Source organism: Anneissia japonica, unplaced genomic scaffold, assembly GCF_011630105.1.
Source record: "Anneissia japonica isolate Jap-2015-1 unplaced genomic scaffold, ASM1163010v1 scaffold287835_len3118868_cov185, whole genome shotgun sequence".
NCBI classification, from domain to species: domain Eukaryota; kingdom Metazoa; phylum Echinodermata; class Crinoidea; order Comatulida; family Comatulidae; genus Anneissia; species Anneissia japonica.
The window spans coordinates 195744-214407 of NW_022737223.1; the positions used below are offsets into that span (position 1 = coordinate 195744).

The following is an 18664-nucleotide window of genomic DNA, read 5'->3' on the forward strand; positions in this document are numbered from 1 at the left end:
CAAATATACAGCTTGTTAATTCACAACTTGGACAGCACTGGTCAGGTAAGCTCATCTGGTGTTCAACTGGACAATCAAGATCTGTGCATTCTTGAGTTTCACATCTCAAACTACCTCTCTGTAAATTTTCGATTAATTAAATTACATTCATATATTTATTTATATATTCATTGATATTTATTTATACATTAATTTTATTTTATTGATTATTTTTGTATTGGGCTCTGTGAGAGAACAGTAAATTTATTCGAAATAGATTACCTAGTAAAATGAATAAAGAAAAACAAAAATATATATTTCTCTTAAAGCACACGGCTCTGATCTTATGGGCTTATCTAAAAGGTTCAACTTGTCTAATAATTGGTTCAAATAAATCATCATCATCGCCTATCATCAACATTATCATCATCAACTCAGTCATCATCATCACTATTATCAACATCACCACCATTATATACATGACCATAACTACTATCATCTGCAGAATGATGATGGTGATGACGATGATGTCTGACATTCAAGCACTGCAACCAAAATGGCTGATTTCTTTTTTAGTATACTTACAGCACATGAACAAGTTGTGCACACATCCTGCTGAAATATTTGTCCATTCTGGTAAAAGATTCCATTCTCTTCACACTCGGTTGTTTCCAAGGATAGGGATTCTACACAGTACAACAATTTGCATGTAAAACATCCTTATTTCATCATAAAAACAACTGTTATATGAATATACTGATGACTATTGTCATTATACAGTATAGCACTATAAGAAATAACTACAGTATACATAACTATATATCAATTGCATTGATGATAACAATAATTAATAGAGATAAAAGTTGTGGTCATTATGGGTACATGCATGAGCCATACTTTACCTGGACACATTGGGCAACATGATGCAGGCTCAATGATCACTTCCTCTGAAGAACAAGTCAAAGCAGGACAGACAATAGGAAGGCACTCCATACTACCATCACGACACAGGCACTCCATACAGTCTGTGTTGTTGGGCTTGAAAATGACGTTCTCTTGATAAGTAACACCCTCATAATCACATCCTGGAAAAAAGGGAAGGAATAAAGAAGAGAATTATAGGAATTGAAAAAAAAAAAGTTCGATGACAACACACCGTGAGATGCCTCACTACACTGTATACAGCACAAACAAGCCAAATTATTGTCCATTTTTGTGCCAGGCCTCGGAACATGCATGCTTTGAAAATGGACTTGGCTGCGTCTTCAGAGAAGTAAAAACTATGTCAAAAGTATTTGCTACTATTCTGATGTTCATCATTTCATTGTTAAATTCAGGTCGCATAAGTCCAATAAAATCCCAGTTTGTTTTCTTAAAATCTAGGTAGCTAGATTAAGCGATAACACTTTCTTTGGTAGCTTCATATATGTGTTCTCTATATTCTGGGTTAGGGTGTTCATTTAATTTAAAAATGTCACTTAACTCACCATCACAAACTGGACAACACTGACCATCAGATGGCAAGGCATTGCCACATTGGAATGGACACTGCTGTTCTGTGCATACTGTTTTTCCATCCTAAAAGATCATAAAGATATTTACTTTTATTTCAGCCAAACATGAAATCCAAAAAATAATTTTCGAAGACTCTTACCAGGAACTCTGTCAATGGTGCAATAGTTATAAAATGGACTTAAACTATGACAATAGTAACTACAGTATATATGTGAAATGAGTAGAAATAAAGAGAATGAATCTTACAATGCACATGCAGGTTGTACAGGGTTCATCAGTCTTAATCCATGTTTGTCCATGTGTGTATTCATTTCCTCCAGTATCTGTACATATCGGGCACTGGTGGCAGCATTGTCCAGGAGGTTGAACAGTAACTGAGCAGCTAATCTCAGGGCATGTTTGTGCTCTACATTCAACGTTGCCATCCTATAATTAAAAAAAATAAATAAAACAATCATAGAATGAGGAGGCTCTAGAAAGGGGATAAAGCTGTCTAACAGGGTCTAAAAATTTCGAGTGGAAGACATGGGCCGCAGAGTCTATAAAGAACTTTTACTATTTTCTGCCATTTTTAAGTTTTGTGGGGTTTGTAACTACAAACACAAAGTAGTTAATATTTGGTCTAAAAAGTCCTGATCAAGGGGAGAAACCTTTGGCCTTTTTGACAGGTTGGAATCTTACCGACTCTCAGCCCACCCATCAGTGCCACCACTGTGTATGACAGAAAATTTAGGTTGTAAAATGAAATACAGTAAAACATCTTAATTTTATGGTTTGATTTGTTATGTTTTAGAACCGAACATCATTTTATTTGTTTATGTTAGCATGCATCTCTTGTATTAATACGAATTGATTGTGAGTTTATCTAATTTACTTACTATTTCATATTTATTTGATAAATTGTACTTTAGTATGTTTTACTGTTAGTATATTTGTTTTAATCTACACGATTGTGCTTGTAGAAAGTTTCTATAAGGACCAATAAATCTTGATTCAAAATTAAATAAGTTAACAAATGTTTGGCAGTTATTCTCACCCGGCAGCGACAATGAGCACACGGATCTGATGCAGGAACAAAGACTTCATTGTCATCATACATCATATTCTCATACATACACTTGGTACAATCAGGACAACACCGACCCTCGACCTTCACACCATTAGAACAGGATGGTTGTCGGCAGAAGATAGGTAGACAGTTAATTATGGTATCCTGTTAATGAGAGAATCAAAAAAATAATTAATGGTAGTAAGAATTTTTGTAATCACAACAATAATATCAACAACAGCAGAGCTCATAAACTGCACCAGTATTTCGGAATCTAGTTTAGTCATTAAAACATCAGTAAATATTAAACCATTTACAATGCTATTTTAAATTAATAATTCAACAATTCTATTTATTTACTTTCCCATTTTGCACATTAATGCTTGGGAAAACAAACTGGTATCTAAATCTATCCAAATCAAAAAATGGAATATCTTTTACATTAATGCAAGTTTTAACTTTTAAAATTTTAAGTTTTCCTTACAACCTTTTGTCATTCCAATCTTAATTTATGTTTATATATGTATGCCTGATATGGACCATGAGTCTGGAATATAGTTAATAGATTAATTCTAACTTCAAATTTTGCAGAAGGAAGGATGCTACTTACAATACATGTACATTCAGTGCAGGGATCATCCGGTGTTATCCATGATTCTCCACTAACTACTTCATGTCCATCCTCTTTCATGCAATGTGATTCTGGGAAAGAGAATACTTAAAATATTAGTAATAATAATTGAAAAAAATACTGCATAGTGTATATCATTAATATCATTAATAGGAAATAGAACACAATCGCTAAATGTTACAAAATTAACTTACCAGCACAACGAGGGCAGCATTCACCAGGGACTGTTGTTGTAACTTGGCATTTCAAAACTGGGCACTGTTCTCGTTCCATGCAAGTAACCGTTCCTTTCTGTATAAACACAAAGTAAATGTTACATTCCTACATCATAATACAGTATTACAGTATCAAATTGTTAGGAAGCTTTAAATTGCATAACGTTGAGTTCTCGTCACATGGATTGTAGGAAGCAATTAGCCTGAATCTATGTGGTGTAGAGAATGTAGGACAGTCATGCATGAGTGAATCCGTTCTAGTGTCGCATTGTCACGCTAACTGAACGCTCCCTACTATTAGATCATTTTAAAACATAATTTCTACCAATGAGGATTATGTGCTACTCATTTTGCTAAATAAGAAGATCCAAGCTCAAGTCTTCATCAGTAAGTTTGCATTAAAACTGAAAGAAGATATGGAAAGGTAAACTCACATTGCAAGTACACGTCCTGCAGGAATCAAGAGTAGGATTGAATATAGATCCATCCGGAATCACTTGTCCCTTATAAGAACAATCTTGACAGAGAGGGCAACATTCTCCTGATGGTTGGTATGGATGGGAGCAGACAGTATTACAACTGATCGGCTCACAGACAGATTCCCCTTCTAGACAGATGCACTGATCACAATGTTCATAGACAGAGCGGTACTGGTCGCCGGTATGGTAGCCACGACCATAATACATACACCCTTTAAAATATATGGAAAAAGTGAATGAGAAGTTGTCATACCTATCATATATTTCATATCATGTAATTATTTATTTAGTCCTAATCCCGCCATATACAAAAATCTAAAATCTCTAGGTCATCAGGGCTAACCATAGTTAGTAATCACGGTAACATTGTCAGTAGGTTCATATTTCAAATCACAAAATGCATCAACATGTAAACATTTCTTTTATAAAACAATTCTGAAAGTTACTTTTTTCTGTTAATCTTTAATGTTTAATCTATACAATTACTGAATTAGTTCTTACACATTTTAAATAAAGGGAATGTGATGTTTGTATCTTTGTTTGTGTTTGCAAGTACTTGGTAGAATTTCATTATAGCTTTAATTTCAAGCTGTTGATTCTGCCATTAGCATTAAGTGTGCTTTTACAAAAAAATTATTATTTTGGAAACATACCTTTACAGTCAGGACAGCACTCGCCTTCTATTGACACAGGATTATCACAATCTATATCGCACTGCTGCTCTGTACACTGAATACTGGTGTCATTCTGAAAGATAATTACAAAAATCAAGAGTGAACAAAATGGAACACCCCTAAAAAGAATAATAGAACATTCATTTCAGTGTCCTCATTTCAAATTGCTGTTGGGACAGCAAGTATGAATGTAGCATAATCAATTGAAATGTGTACACAATAATGGTACCAACAGAACTTACCATACAGGTACAAGTCCTGCATGGATCATCGTCTTGCCAGGTGGTACCAAACGTTTTAAGCCTGCCCTCAGTGTCCAAGCATCCAGGCAATACATCTGTACAGTCTGGACAGCATCGGCCAGGTAAATGCACTTTACGCCCATTCTCGCATGTTACATCTGGACATGTGCGTCTACTGCACCGAATAACTCCCTCCTGTTAAGAAATAAAACAGTTTCCTATTTATTAAACATGCACTAAAGACTTACAAGATTTTAACAGGGTGGCCAATGAGTCTATTAATGTGGTCTTATTTTCAAGAATGTATGATATCAGAATGGTTTGAAAAATACCACAGACAAATGAAAACTGATTATTTTCAAACTAGCTGATGATAATGATGATGATTATGATGACAATAATAATTAAATCACCAACAAATCATGCGGCTCTGTCTGCAGAAACCACGAAGCAAGGACACTTCTTTTCTTTTTTGTTCAAGAGGTAAGTTCCAAAGGAAACTTTGGCAGTTATCGGTTTATCCAGGTAAGTATTCACAAAATAGACGATGATGATGATGATGATGATGATGATGCTGATGATGATGATGCTGATGATGATGATGATGCTGATGATGATGATGATGATGATGATGATGATGCTGATGATGATGATGATGATGATGATGATGCTGATGATGCTGATGATGATGATGATGATGCTGATGATGATGATGATGATGATGATGCTGATGATGATGATGATGATGATGATGATGATGCTGATGATGATGATGATGATTATGATGCTGATGCTGATGATGATGATGATGATGATGCTGATGATGATGATGATGATGATGATGATGATGATGATGATGATGACAATAATGACAATTATGATTAGGGTATTTGAATAAAATGACAAACTTTAAATGGAATACATACATTGCATGTGCACACAGAGCACTTTTTATCAACAGGATCAAAGACTTCACCATCCTTGTACTCAATGCTATTGATGAAGCAGTTGTCTAAAAGTAAACACAACATCAGAATGAAAACAGGAAAATACAAAAGATACAAATAAACTAACATTAGCAATACACTAAAAATAAATATGTTAAATTATCTTTAAATCAATCTTTGAAAATTATCTCGACAGGGGTACCCTCAATTGGCTTACCTTCACATGTAAGACAGCACTTTCCTTCAGTTGGTTTGCTACATGTTACATTGGGACAGATCACTTCCGAGCATTCTACAGTACCATCCTGGGGCATAAATCAATGTTAAGTCAATATTCAAAATAATGTTAAAGCATTAAACAGATGTAGTAAAGCACTGGGCTTTCAATAGACTGGGTTCAGTCCCTAAACTTTGTCTTAATCAGTAAAAAAGCTGGAAAAATCGATTTTGGCACCAATGGCATTCCATATTACCTATTTGCTTGGCGTTTCATAGTATACTTTTTCTTGGATTTTTCCAATTCGCATCAAAAAAGTTTCTCAACATAAACTGACACTGGTGGTGCTTTCCAGAAAGTGCTAATACTACGAAAAATCAATAAATTAGAGACTTGTGGCAAGTCTAGGCTTTCAAGCAAAGGCTTGTAAAAAAAAAACATTGCGTATATAGGTGTAAATAGTTCTACTCTTCAACAATGTCCACACTATAAATTTTACATGACATCTATGATTTGCCATATGGGTATGATATGACCTCATAATGCCTATATATGGCCAAACCACAGATATCTGTCACACAAAAAAAAACTTATAAAAGATATTATTATAGCATAGATATTTGCATTGTTTTTTGTTCTTTTAGGTATAGACCACTTTATCGGGTTTATTTTGAAACAGCGGCGTCAAAGTCTCGCAACTCACTGGGAATCTTCCAGCGGCCTAGCAACCTGAGCAGGTACCTAGTGTCAAATAGACCACCACCCGCACACTGGTAACTATGCAGCACGAGAAGTGTGTAGGCCTCAGGAAGTCCTCCTGAGGTAGTTGCCAGGTTATCGGAAAATTTCAAATTTCGCCAAAATCATCTATAAATGAGGTCCAATTAGATTCGGGCAACATTTCTTAATCTTAATCTTCCTGATAAGACTTGAGAAAGCATTACCTTGCAGGAGCATTCGCTACACACATCATCTGGTGGTGTGAACACTGATTTATTGGGGATCAAGCTACCGGCAAATAGACAATCTGTAAAACAGAAACAAAATGTTGTAATTTCCTAACCCAAAAAAAAGAATGGAACAAAGAAACAAAGATCTTCACAAAGATTGTTGCTTACCATGACATTCTGGGCAGCAGTGTCCAGACACAGGATGGGTACAAGTTGTTAGAGGGCAAACCTGACGGTCACAGCGTACTACACTACTATTGCAACTGCATACCGAGCACGTGTCAACTTCGGGAGTCCAGGTCTCACCATGTTGGTACGTGTAATCATTCTGATGACATTCTGAAGAAGATGATCAACAATTTTAATAATATAATAAACTAGTTCCATGTTCCATTTAGCTAAATGTCCTTATTCTTTTGATGTTCCTTCTGTATCCATTTTGGGAACAAAGCAAATTAGTCAGAGTAAGCATTCACGAAATAGACTAACCATTATTATCTCCCTTCTTATATTTCATGCTTTAGAGTAAACATAATGTATTTCTTTTTTTATAATGCAAGTTTTTATCTCATTAGGAAGGTTTCAACCATTGCATCTATACTGCACATCTTTTTTCTCTTTGATATATTACTCACCTTGATTTTGCTTGCATGGTTTTTCTTCACAAATCGTTTTTCCTAAGTTGCAGTGACAAGATGTACATGCATCCATTTCCCACGTAGCATTGTGTCTGTAGAGTTGTCCTTCATACAAGCATCCTTGAAAGGAAAAACAAATATATACAATTTCTATATTATCATATTTATCATGATAAACCCAAACATTCAAAACATTGCCTTCAGCCCTGCGGGCTTCAGGCAATTTTTTCAGGAAATAAAGGCTCCTTTGGCCTCTATTTTCTATTTAGTCCTCTGAAATTGACTATAATTGCATATTATATCTACCACAGTTAGCTATATTGGTTCTAAGACAGTCCTACTGAGCATGAGCAGTAAATTTATATGTCACTGCATTGGACTGGACCTGCAATAAGATCCAAGCAAATATAATAATCCATTTAGTCGACTTATCCAGGTAAGTACTGTATTCACAAAATAGACTTTATTATTTCATCTTCAGAAATAAGAGGCATTAACTGTAGTCCATGAATGATTTGTTAATGACTAAAATTATTCATGAACTAACTTGAATACATGATTGACTAGCCCAGAACTAACTTCAAGAATATGGGGCTAAAAAATAACAGCAACCAAACTGATTGCTAATACCTTGAGGTACACAGGAATTGTCCTTGAGCAGCATGAGATAACCTGGTTTACAATAGCAAGAGTAAGAGCCAATGGTGTTCACACACATCTGGTCGCATCCATGGTCACCAGCACACTCATCTTTATCTGAAATTAACCACATTTAGATTTAGAATCTACAATATTTTTTTTATTAGTTGTTTTATTATATTTATTCGGTATAAATACTTAGAAAAAACAAAAATGCTGATGAACTCCAAGTTTACAATAGTTTACAAATATTAGGATAGGAAATTTTTAATAGCCAAACTTAACCCATTTCCCTTCTGGAACCACTTGGAAAAGGCCTTTTTAACATGTAACTTATGTCAATTTGTTTTCATCTAAAACAAGGTTGAAACATACCATACCGTAAATGCTCGAATAAGCGCCGCTTTTGAATAAGCGCAGCACCAATCCTGATTATTTTCGCTAAGCGGCGCTTAATTGAAGGTATATATTGCCCTGTGTGTAATGAAACACTTTAAGAAACAGTATTTTAAATACTGTGTATAGTGTTAAAATGAATAAATAACACAATGAAGACACAAGCATCTCTTTATACTGAAGCCGCCAAAAATTTTATAAGTGCCGCGGCGCTTATTCGACCATTTATGGTAAACCACCTGACAGCCCATTAACACTGCTAGTTGGGGTATCTAATTTTGGCCAGCCAACTCTCAACCAAATGCCAACCAGATACCTCTATGCCACACCAACTTTTCAACTAATTACTCACAGGATCTTACCTCTACAAACATTATCAGGTCCTTGCTCATAGCCTGCTGTGCAGCCACAATGGAAACTACCCAGAGTGTTGACACATTCACCAGGACAAATCTCAGAGTTGATCAAACACTCATTGATGTCTGATGAGAAAAAGAAAATCAAGCACTTTATACAATAAAACAAATCTTTTAAAATATATCATCATAAACTGTTAATTTTTTCATCATGAAAAATAATAGTTTGGTCTCACAACCTACTATTTTCATTCTGATTATTTATTTCTATAATGAAGAGGTTTTTCACTGCATTGAAGTAATTTTAAAAATGTCTTTTCAACACTGTTGATCATGGATGACTCTATTATCTTTTAGGGGTGTTTAGATTGGAGAGAGTATTGTCAGTGTATTCAATTAAATATTCAAGAAATCAATTCATACTAATTTACCTTCATCGCAAAATGGTCCACTGAAACCTGGTGGGCAGGTGCACACTCCATTAATACATTTACTGTTATTCTCGCATTCTGGATTGCATTGCTCTGAAAATACATACTTTCTTATTATTATTATTATTATTATTATTGTTGTTGCATATGTCACAATCAGAATGCAAGCATTATTAAAGATTGGATGTTCACTCTACTTGGCTGTGCCTTTTGAATAGAAGATTTAATCTATCACCTCATGAGATATTCTATCCCCCCTAATAAACATTCATTATTTGAATAGTACACGGTGACTTTTGACACAGCCAAGTTCAGTTAAAACAATTAAATGGTTTATAAATCAAATACAGCTGGAGAAAATTGGACTTAATTGAAAGTGGTCATTAAGCTGGTGTTCGGTACTTCATTGGTCATTTTAAATATTTGACTAACCTAAGGTCATTATCATTAACACTTAATACTGAATGGATAAATCATCTTCAAATATTACACCAAATATACCAACCTAGTTCACATGCAATTCCAGTGTATCCAAATGGGCAGAGACAGATGCCCTGCTGACAGGTTGCACCATTTTCACAATGTGGGTTACAAACACCATCCTCTGAAAAATATAATATCTTATTATTATGGTGTGTTCAGACTTAGCGATTTACATTTAAGAAAAAGAGAATGATTGTCATCATGATCATCTTTCTCTTTATCAACATAAAAATTGTCAACACCATCATCTTCTCTATTAAAATGATCAGACTCCTGATTATCATCAAAATCATTATAGTTGTGATAAAATGTTTAGAAGCTATAGTTACATAGGCATTCAGTTAAATCCTGCATAAATGCATTCCTGCTAAACCTTTCAAAAGCAGTTAGCCACAAACGTATTCTGTGATCTCACCTGCTAAAATATACAAATCAGCAGTGATGTTGGTAGTCTATGAGTGGGCACTTACCTAGATGAACTGACTAGCACCTAAATTTCCGAAAGTGTAACTAATAAATTGAATTAAAGTGCAGTTATGTAATGAACACATTACGTAACAATCCTCGTTCATCCAGGCAAGGCAAGACTTTTTTATACAGTACCTTCTTTAGCGAACACACCACCCACCAATAATGAGGTTTTCGGATTAAAATAAAATTTTATTTTTGGCCAATTAGCGCACCGTCGCCATGAAAAAATCTCCTAAAATAAGATATGTACACTCCTTCCAAATTATATAAATTTAAAGCATTTAACCATCCCATTACTACACTGTTTACATTCACACAAACAATTTTATTTTTATTTTCTCCTTTGTTTGGATGTTTTTCGCAGAACTATTTGCTAAATAAAAAATTTTTATTTTTGTTCGTTTTCCGCCCTCTTCCGATGACCTTACTGACGAAATTAGGTTCATGAAACAAGGTATAAGAGAAGTCTTGCCTAAAGTATTCACTAAATAGACTCATTTTAAAAGCTTGGTCAATCATAAGCTACTATTTTACTATGAGCATTATATAAAAACATTAGTATTCTATCTTGTAAGAAATACAAACAAAAACAAAATAAGTCTGCAACATTATCTGGCACACATTACCTGCAAGCTCACAGAGTTCACCAAAGTAGCCTGGAGGACAGCTACAAGCTCCATTCTCACAAACACCGTGGTTAATACACTGCTTAGTACATAGGAGGCCTACGATTGTGACGGGAAATAGCAATCATAACATGACAGACTACAACATGCAGTACAACTAAGCATTAAACTCTAGCAGACTATATTGGTAAATGTTTACACCATGCAAATTAAGACAGAAAACAAAAACTAAACAAAAAATAAGATAAAAGATACACTGTTTGACTAAGAATTTAAATATTGTTTGATAAATAGCAAGATTTTCTGGAATAATTTTTAGGCTACTGTAGAATTAAAATTTCAGCTGTATGGTTAAATCTAATGTGAAGAAAAGCCAATCATAAATTCATATATTATTTAATGAAGATGATAAAGATAATAATAACAATGAGAATAACAAAATATTTTTATTATTATTTATAAAAACAAATAATCAGCCGAATGGTTTAGTATGAAATATATTTACAATATAGAGTATAACGAATAGCAATAATAACGATAAGGATAACAAGAATAATATGAATAACAATAATATAATTATAATACAAATTACAAAAATAGTATAATAATAGTAATAATCAAAATAATCTTAATAATACAAATTACAACAACAAATAACAATAAGATTAACTGTAATATAAACATATATACAGTAAATCTTTAAAAAGTAGTAAATACAAGAAGTTATAAACTGCTTAAATCATATAGTACAGTACTTACTAAGGGACACTATGCGAATGGTCTTAGACAGAGGTCCTGCATTACATGTATATGTACCAACTTCTGCTTTGCTGAAGCCATTTATGACAAGGTTTGTTTCAAAATCAGTCAGTTGTTCCGAGTACACACGGTCGTCTTCACCAGCTGTAAATCACCAAATTACAATTACTGACAAAAATAACCTTTTAATTGTAAAAATCAATATAAAATTTCTTATTCTAATAAATAAATAATTACTAAATTAAACAAATATGGTCCTATATTAAAATCTCATATCATGCTTTAATCATGTTCACAGTAATTTTTCCTTCTTTCTGACTGTCATCTAGGAATTGTTTTACAAATATAATTAACATGAAGAAATAAGTAGACAGGAAATAAAACCTACCATTTTCTCTAGAGGGCAGCCTGCCAGATGGGCCTGTCCAGTAAGGATCCATAGGTGCGTCTGGTCCGACTGATTCACAGTTTATCAGTGTGTTGACCCCTTCAATAAGGTTGTGTTGTTCATCTGGGAAGATCACAAGCTGGGCAACACTCTCAACTGAAATTTTTTTTTAAATGATATCAATTTAATAAAATTCTTTTATTTAAAAAAAAAATTATTTATCATTTTGTCTTTTACTCATTTCAATTGTTCCGCCTTACCTTTATTCTGGCAGTAGACTCCTTCATAACCAAGTGGGCATATGCAAATTCCATTAAAGCATGTTCCTCCATTTCCACAGCTGGGCTGACAAACGCTCTCTTTAGAGTGCAAAGTCAAAGATTTGATAAGTGGAGGCAAGTTGGTGATTATAAAAAATTCTATTGTTCAATGGGATTGATTAAGAAAATGAAGGTGATGATAGTGATTATAATGATGATGATCATCATCACCACCATGATGATGATGATGATAACGTGGTGATGATGATGATGATGATGATGATGATGATGATGATGGAAATTATGATGACAAGGATGAGGACAAATAAGACAGCCATTATTGATGACAACAATGATGGTTGTGATGATGATCAATTGGTGATGATACTGTTAATAACTGATGTTGATTATTGCTAAGAAGAATGGTTATAATTATGATCATGGTCTGATGATGTCAACCAACATTGATATAATTCTTAATAATGAGTAACATACCAATCATTTCACAGAATTCACCAAAATAACCAGCAGTACAGTAACACTGACCAAAGCTGCAAGTTCCACCATTCTGGCAGGTTTCGGGACAATGGACCACTAGAAATTAAATAATCACAATAATTGATCAATCAATCAATCAATCAAGTAATGAAGTAAACAATCAATCATCCATATTTGTAAAATTCATATTCACATTAAATTTATAGTTGCTTGATATGGCAAAACAAAACTTACAGAAGGCAAAATATTTTAAAAACTACAGAAGAAAAGGAAAAATGAAAAAGAAGATACAAAATAATATTAATACTGTACCAAAAAAAAGTCAATGAATGAATAGAGAAAAAAAATAAGGTAAAAAAGCATTGAAAATAATGAAATATTTTGGTTTTTAAAGAAGTACACTAAGTAGTAAATGCCAAATAAAACTTGTGCTTGCCATTCTGACAAATTCATTACCTCTCCTTTGACAAGAAATTCCGACATAGCTTGCACGGCAACGACAGATGGCATTCACACACTGCCCTCCATTCTCACACGGGAACCGGCACTCTGGAATAAACATAGATACATTTATTAAAAGTATTTAATATAGTCAGAATCTATGTACAGTTATTATTGTATACTGTTACTGATATCGGATATATTCTATCAATTACTTACCAGATATTTGACACCTCGACCCAGCAAAGCCAGGTGGACAGATGCACTCGCTGTTATTACACTGACCACCATTAAAGCAACCGTTGCCGCAACCAGATACTGGGAGAAGATGCGAAACAATATTTGAGTGCTCTTTCTGTAGTGTACTTTAAATGTAGAAGGTAAAGGTAGTCCCGTATTGTTATTGAACGTAGGGGGAAGGATCTATATTTTACTTATTTATTTATTTAAAGCCATATTCAAGGAGGGTAACACATACAGAAAAGCTGATCATTTGGGGCCCTCACATACATTAAAAAAAACAATAAAAAATGATAAAAACTATGGAACAGAAGCTTATTGTATCAAGGCATTGTGTGGTAGTTTGTGCCACATATTTAACCACTCCAGTATATTTCAACCAGGTACCCATTTACGCTCCTGGGTGGAAAAAGACATTGCCCAAAGACACAAACAAATTGCACAGTGAAGGTTCGAACCCCACCTTGAGGTTGGAAAACCGAAACACTACCACTGTGCCAACTGCTCCTTGTACTTTATGCAAATTGCTTGAATAGCTTACCTCTGAGGTCTACCTTTAGTGTTGCCTGCACATTGCCAGATATGCACTGGTAGAATCCATCATCACTCAATTCTACTACGTTAATGACTAGATTACTAATGCTTGTTGATTTTTCTTCCACATGGACTCGCTGAAATGATCCTGAAATTTAAATGAGGCACTGATAGTTTTTGAAATATTTCTATTATTTATCACTAAGGCAAGCCACATATACTAAGGATTATTAATTGTGTACTACTTTGTTGTGAATAGTCCTTTGTGCACGGGCTCTCACAGTTCATAAAAAAATAATTCTGCAACTTAACAAGAATTCTTGACATGAACATACACCTTAACCACAAAGCAACTGCCCAACTTAAATCTCTTAAACCTTTTTGTTAGTAGGTAATACCCATAAAACGTCCTAGCTTATTGCTCTAGACCAAGGAAGTTTGGAAATTGAGACATGAAGATTTATTATACTGGCAGTGGCTATTGTTACGCCAGATTAATTTATATTGGATGTTATTCTATGGACTGACAGCATTAGGACAATACAATAAAAATTAAGATTTTGTTAATTTTCTTTTTTTTTTAAATAGCCAGTAATGACTATATTATTAGTATTTTGTTTGAAAAGTTGAAGAGTTTAGTAACTGGTAAAGACTTGAGGTGGAAGCTAATTCATAGAGACAGAAATTATATTTGCCAATCAGGGAATAACATTTTCCTTCTTGTAAGAATCAGGTGCTGGTAGATGAGAATAAGAGTGAAAAATCAATACCTGCTGAATCAACAAGGATTTCGCTGCCATCTGGTGCAATCCATTTGGGAGGGTCTGGAGACAGTGTCTCATTAGCGATGCATGACCACTCCATCAACTTGCCCACTCCTTGCTCCTCCGACACACGTCTTATCAGGATGCCCATTGGCAGAATGCTCTCACATGTTGGACCGGCAAAACCAGATGGACACATACACTGGCTATCAATGCAGTAGCCTCCATTCATGCATGGTATGGGGCATACTATGTTAAATAACAAATCTTAGTTAATTTTCAACAACAAAATATTTCATGTTTTATTATTGAGCCACTATTATCAGGAATGATATTGTTAGTCTAAAAGTGAGATAACTGAATAAACCAAAAATTTTAATCTACTGTAAAGAAATACCCCTAAATATAATAGAACAGCTCTCCCAGCATGCCATACATCATATACCAAGAAATCTCCCTCATTTCCTTTACCCTTTGAGGGGTGTTACTTTCGGAATGTATACTTGTAAATGTGCCATAACAGTTTTTATCTATTGGCTCTGTTTTTATTTAAAATGTATAAACAGGCTTGTACTGATGGTCACTGATCAAGTTAACTACAGATAAAAATGTAAGAAATAAAACAGTTTTTCATAGAGTATGATACTGATTGGCATTAACAATCATGCACCAACATTTTTTATAACTCGAAAGATATTGACAAGCGACAAAGCGATGTTGGTAGAAAATATACATGCGTCGTTTTCGAAGACTTCATGATGCAACAGGGAAATAAAATAAGAACAAATATAGACAACAAGAAATAATAATAAATGTTGAAACAAAATCATACAGCAATACTATAGGACACATATTTCAATGTACAGTAGTAACAGAATACATGCAAAAACTTGCAAAAAAGACATAATTCAAATAATAATATGCTGAACAAATGCATTAGCATTTTCTCTTAAAATAATAAGTTCAAATGGAAACAATAGGTTTTAATAGAATAAAGTAAGAATCATATCCATTCATTGGCTTTGCCATGCAATAAAAACAAGGTCTATCAACTTATTGTGTATTCAAGTCATATGCAAATTTTGTTTATGCAAATTGTGTATATGCAAAGTACCTGCACTTCGTTTGCCTATTGATCTGACGTCTGTAGAGTTAATTGCATGTTTGACAAATATTATTATTATGTAAATATTGATAATTTGCTCTTAAATCATTTGTCATATATCATATTTTATATTTATCACAAGCAAAATATTCACAAAAATTTAAAAGTAAAACATTAAACATCAACTATGAAATTGTGCATACTGAAACTTTTATGCAAATGACGAACTGGAACACATCATTTTTTCCATTATATGAATATTCATTCATACACACATGGAGACAATGGTTATCAAATGTTACCTTCAATTTCACATTGTGAACCACTAAAGCCTTCTGGACATTCACATACACCTTGGACACACTGACCACCATTCTCACAAGGCAGTGTGCATTGCAGTTCTGTAAAATAAACATTGAAAAAATTTATCTGGATCCAATATATACAGTATATGTATATAATATATGTACAGTGAACCTTCCAATTGAAGAACCCGTCCAATTCGAGAAAGCTTCCTCTAAGCACAAAATAACAATCTTCAATCTTTTAACCAAAACCAACACTCTAATTGGAGACCACCCTAAATTTCTAGGTCCCAAAGTGGCCTGGAATTGGAGGGCAAACTGCAATGCATTTTACTTCAATTTTTGAATCAATCGAAAAAGAAAACAGAATTGAAGCACAACATCTTTAGAATTATATTCAATTCGCAAATGCTCATGTGCACTTTAAAGAACCCAGTACATCTTTCGAGATGAGTAGGGGGTTACCCCGGTGTACTGGTTCATTCGGCCCCTGTCGTGGACAGATGAAAGTGCGCCGGTTTACTGGCTGCTAAAGACATGAAGTGACCCTTAGGGGAGGAGAAAGTTATTGTAAAGTGCAACATCTAGTCCCGAGCGCATAGAGACCATGTATTATGTGCTATATAAGTCTCCAACCATTACCATTACCATTCTTTATGAGCTCTTTAGTTTCGAAATGACAGTCTTATATAGAAAGAATCAAGCATGTAATTATAAAATTATGAAATAACATTTTAAGTTTTAGATGAAAGATGATAAATAATTAAAAATGCAGTGTTTTCAAATTTTTAAGTTCATTATATTATTTAAACACGGGTGTCTATCTTTAATGCATGGAATTCCATGGCCTTTTAGAAAATAATCTTGATGATATAATTAATTTTTGGTATGCTAAAATACATATATAATAATTATGAATACTTATAGTCTCACCTGCTATATCCAAGGTGAAAACTGTGCTGAGTTCCTTTGCAAAACATCGATACATTCCTGCATCCTCTTTTGTAACTCCTTTCATAATGAGTCGAGTTGACACGGCATTCGTTCTTACAATGTAAACACGGTCGTTGCTACCAGCTATCAGAAAGAAACACTATATAAATATGATTGCTAACAGAGAAGGGGAAAGGCAAGTTTGTGAATCCATTGTTTACCACTAACACTGAACAGAAATTCAGTGCCTAATTTTAGTCCAAATTTATAATTTAAGGTGTTAAAACACACTACCTCTCTTTAATGCATAAATGTTTTCTCCGTTAGGGTATCTCCAGCTGGGTCTCTTGGGCGCGCCCCTTCCGCGTGTCTGGCAAAGAACAACGATATCATCTCCACCACTTGGATTACTAGTGATGTTTGGTACTAAAGAGATGGAAGTACTTCCAACGGCTGAAAGAGTGAAAAAAATAAATGTCAACAATACGTTGATTGTGACTATAATGATTAAAAATCTTACTCTCTTCCAACTAATTTAGCCTCTTTGTCATTATCGCCATCATAATCAGTAGAATCAACAGCAACAGGTGCATCAACAAACAGCAGCGCTGACTAACAAATCATTTAAGAATGAAATAGTTGCGAAACTTACTCAATTTCTGACAGAAACTATCAGAATAGTCGCCGACACATCGGCAGACACCATCTTCACACGTCCCGCCATTAGTGCATGCGATATCACACGGACGTTCTACATTAAAAACAAAAGAAAAAAAAACGATAAACTACTTGAATATATGAAGTAGAATAGGAAAAAGATTATGTAATCAACAAGCTCCACAATACATACGTTTGCATTTTGTGCTGGATCCACCAAAATCTTTAAAATCTGATTTTGATTTATTTTTTTGCGAAAATACATATTCTCCCAAAGGAGCCTAAATTATGTGTATAATGTATAAAAACAGTAATTTTCAAGCTTTACTTAATCCTACTTCAGATATTAGACCAGTCGTTATCTAATACTTTTGTATATATCAGTAAAGCACCCTCACCTTGTAAATCGACTACCAATGTGCTGTTGAGTGATCCACTCTCGCATGTGTACGTGCCCGAATCTCCTGTATTTACGTTCTGTATCACAAGACGACTTACAGTTGGCGCCATTGCTTCAACATAAACACGATCTTCACCTCCTGAAAGTAAAAACATTTCCATACCAATCATAGATGAATACCGTAAAACCTTGAATAGCCCAATGGTCATAATCCCGAGAAAAAGCCCATCTCGAATGGAAGTCCCTTCTTTAGTTTGCAAATGTAGCCTCGAAAGGAAGCCCATTTTGAAAAGAAGCTCATGGGCTTCTTTTCAAAATAGCAGGGTATAATACAACTGAATATAAATAAACAACTACCACAATAAGATGACTGCTCCGCATAACTTTTAATTTTCGACTCCCAGAATATATTCTAGAGGGCGTTGTCATGATCAATATATTAC

At 34.1% G+C, this 18664-nt stretch overlaps 1 protein-coding gene across 1 annotated transcript in view; it reads right to left on the bottom strand.

Annotated features, from left to right (window-relative positions):
- The window catches only part of LOC117117126, a 118218-nt gene that overhangs the window by 5165 nt on the left and 94389 nt on the right, over positions 1-18664 (bottom strand). The window contains exons 138-172 of the mRNA XM_033261334.1: positions 18220-18360; positions 17817-17915; positions 17459-17617; positions 17165-17308; positions 16229-16327; positions 15936-15965; positions 14828-15070; positions 14065-14205; positions 13503-13601; positions 13299-13391; positions 12840-12938; positions 12345-12443; positions 12085-12240; positions 11697-11840; positions 10938-11036; positions 9863-9961; positions 9358-9450; positions 8933-9052; positions 8166-8291; positions 7533-7655; positions 7066-7236; positions 6892-6974; positions 5948-6035; positions 5710-5795; positions 4784-4978; positions 4521-4614; positions 3823-4079; positions 3368-3464; positions 3153-3244; positions 2531-2707; positions 1741-1920; positions 1467-1557; positions 882-1064; positions 565-665; positions 2-118 (exon numbers count right to left, since the gene is read on the bottom strand). Coding sequence (XP_033117225.1) covers positions 2-118; positions 565-665; positions 882-1064; positions 1467-1557; positions 1741-1920; positions 2531-2707; positions 3153-3244; positions 3368-3464; positions 3823-4079; positions 4521-4614; positions 4784-4978; positions 5710-5795; positions 5948-6035; positions 6892-6974; positions 7066-7236; positions 7533-7655; positions 8166-8291; positions 8933-9052; positions 9358-9450; positions 9863-9961; positions 10938-11036; positions 11697-11840; positions 12085-12240; positions 12345-12443; positions 12840-12938; positions 13299-13391; positions 13503-13601; positions 14065-14205; positions 14828-15070; positions 15936-15965; positions 16229-16327; positions 17165-17308; positions 17459-17617; positions 17817-17915; positions 18220-18360 — 4418 coding nt within the window. The remainder of the gene's footprint in view (position 1; positions 119-564; positions 666-881; positions 1065-1466; positions 1558-1740; positions 1921-2530; positions 2708-3152; positions 3245-3367; positions 3465-3822; positions 4080-4520; positions 4615-4783; positions 4979-5709; positions 5796-5947; positions 6036-6891; positions 6975-7065; positions 7237-7532; positions 7656-8165; positions 8292-8932; positions 9053-9357; positions 9451-9862; positions 9962-10937; positions 11037-11696; positions 11841-12084; positions 12241-12344; positions 12444-12839; positions 12939-13298; positions 13392-13502; positions 13602-14064; positions 14206-14827; positions 15071-15935; positions 15966-16228; positions 16328-17164; positions 17309-17458; positions 17618-17816; positions 17916-18219; positions 18361-18664) is intronic.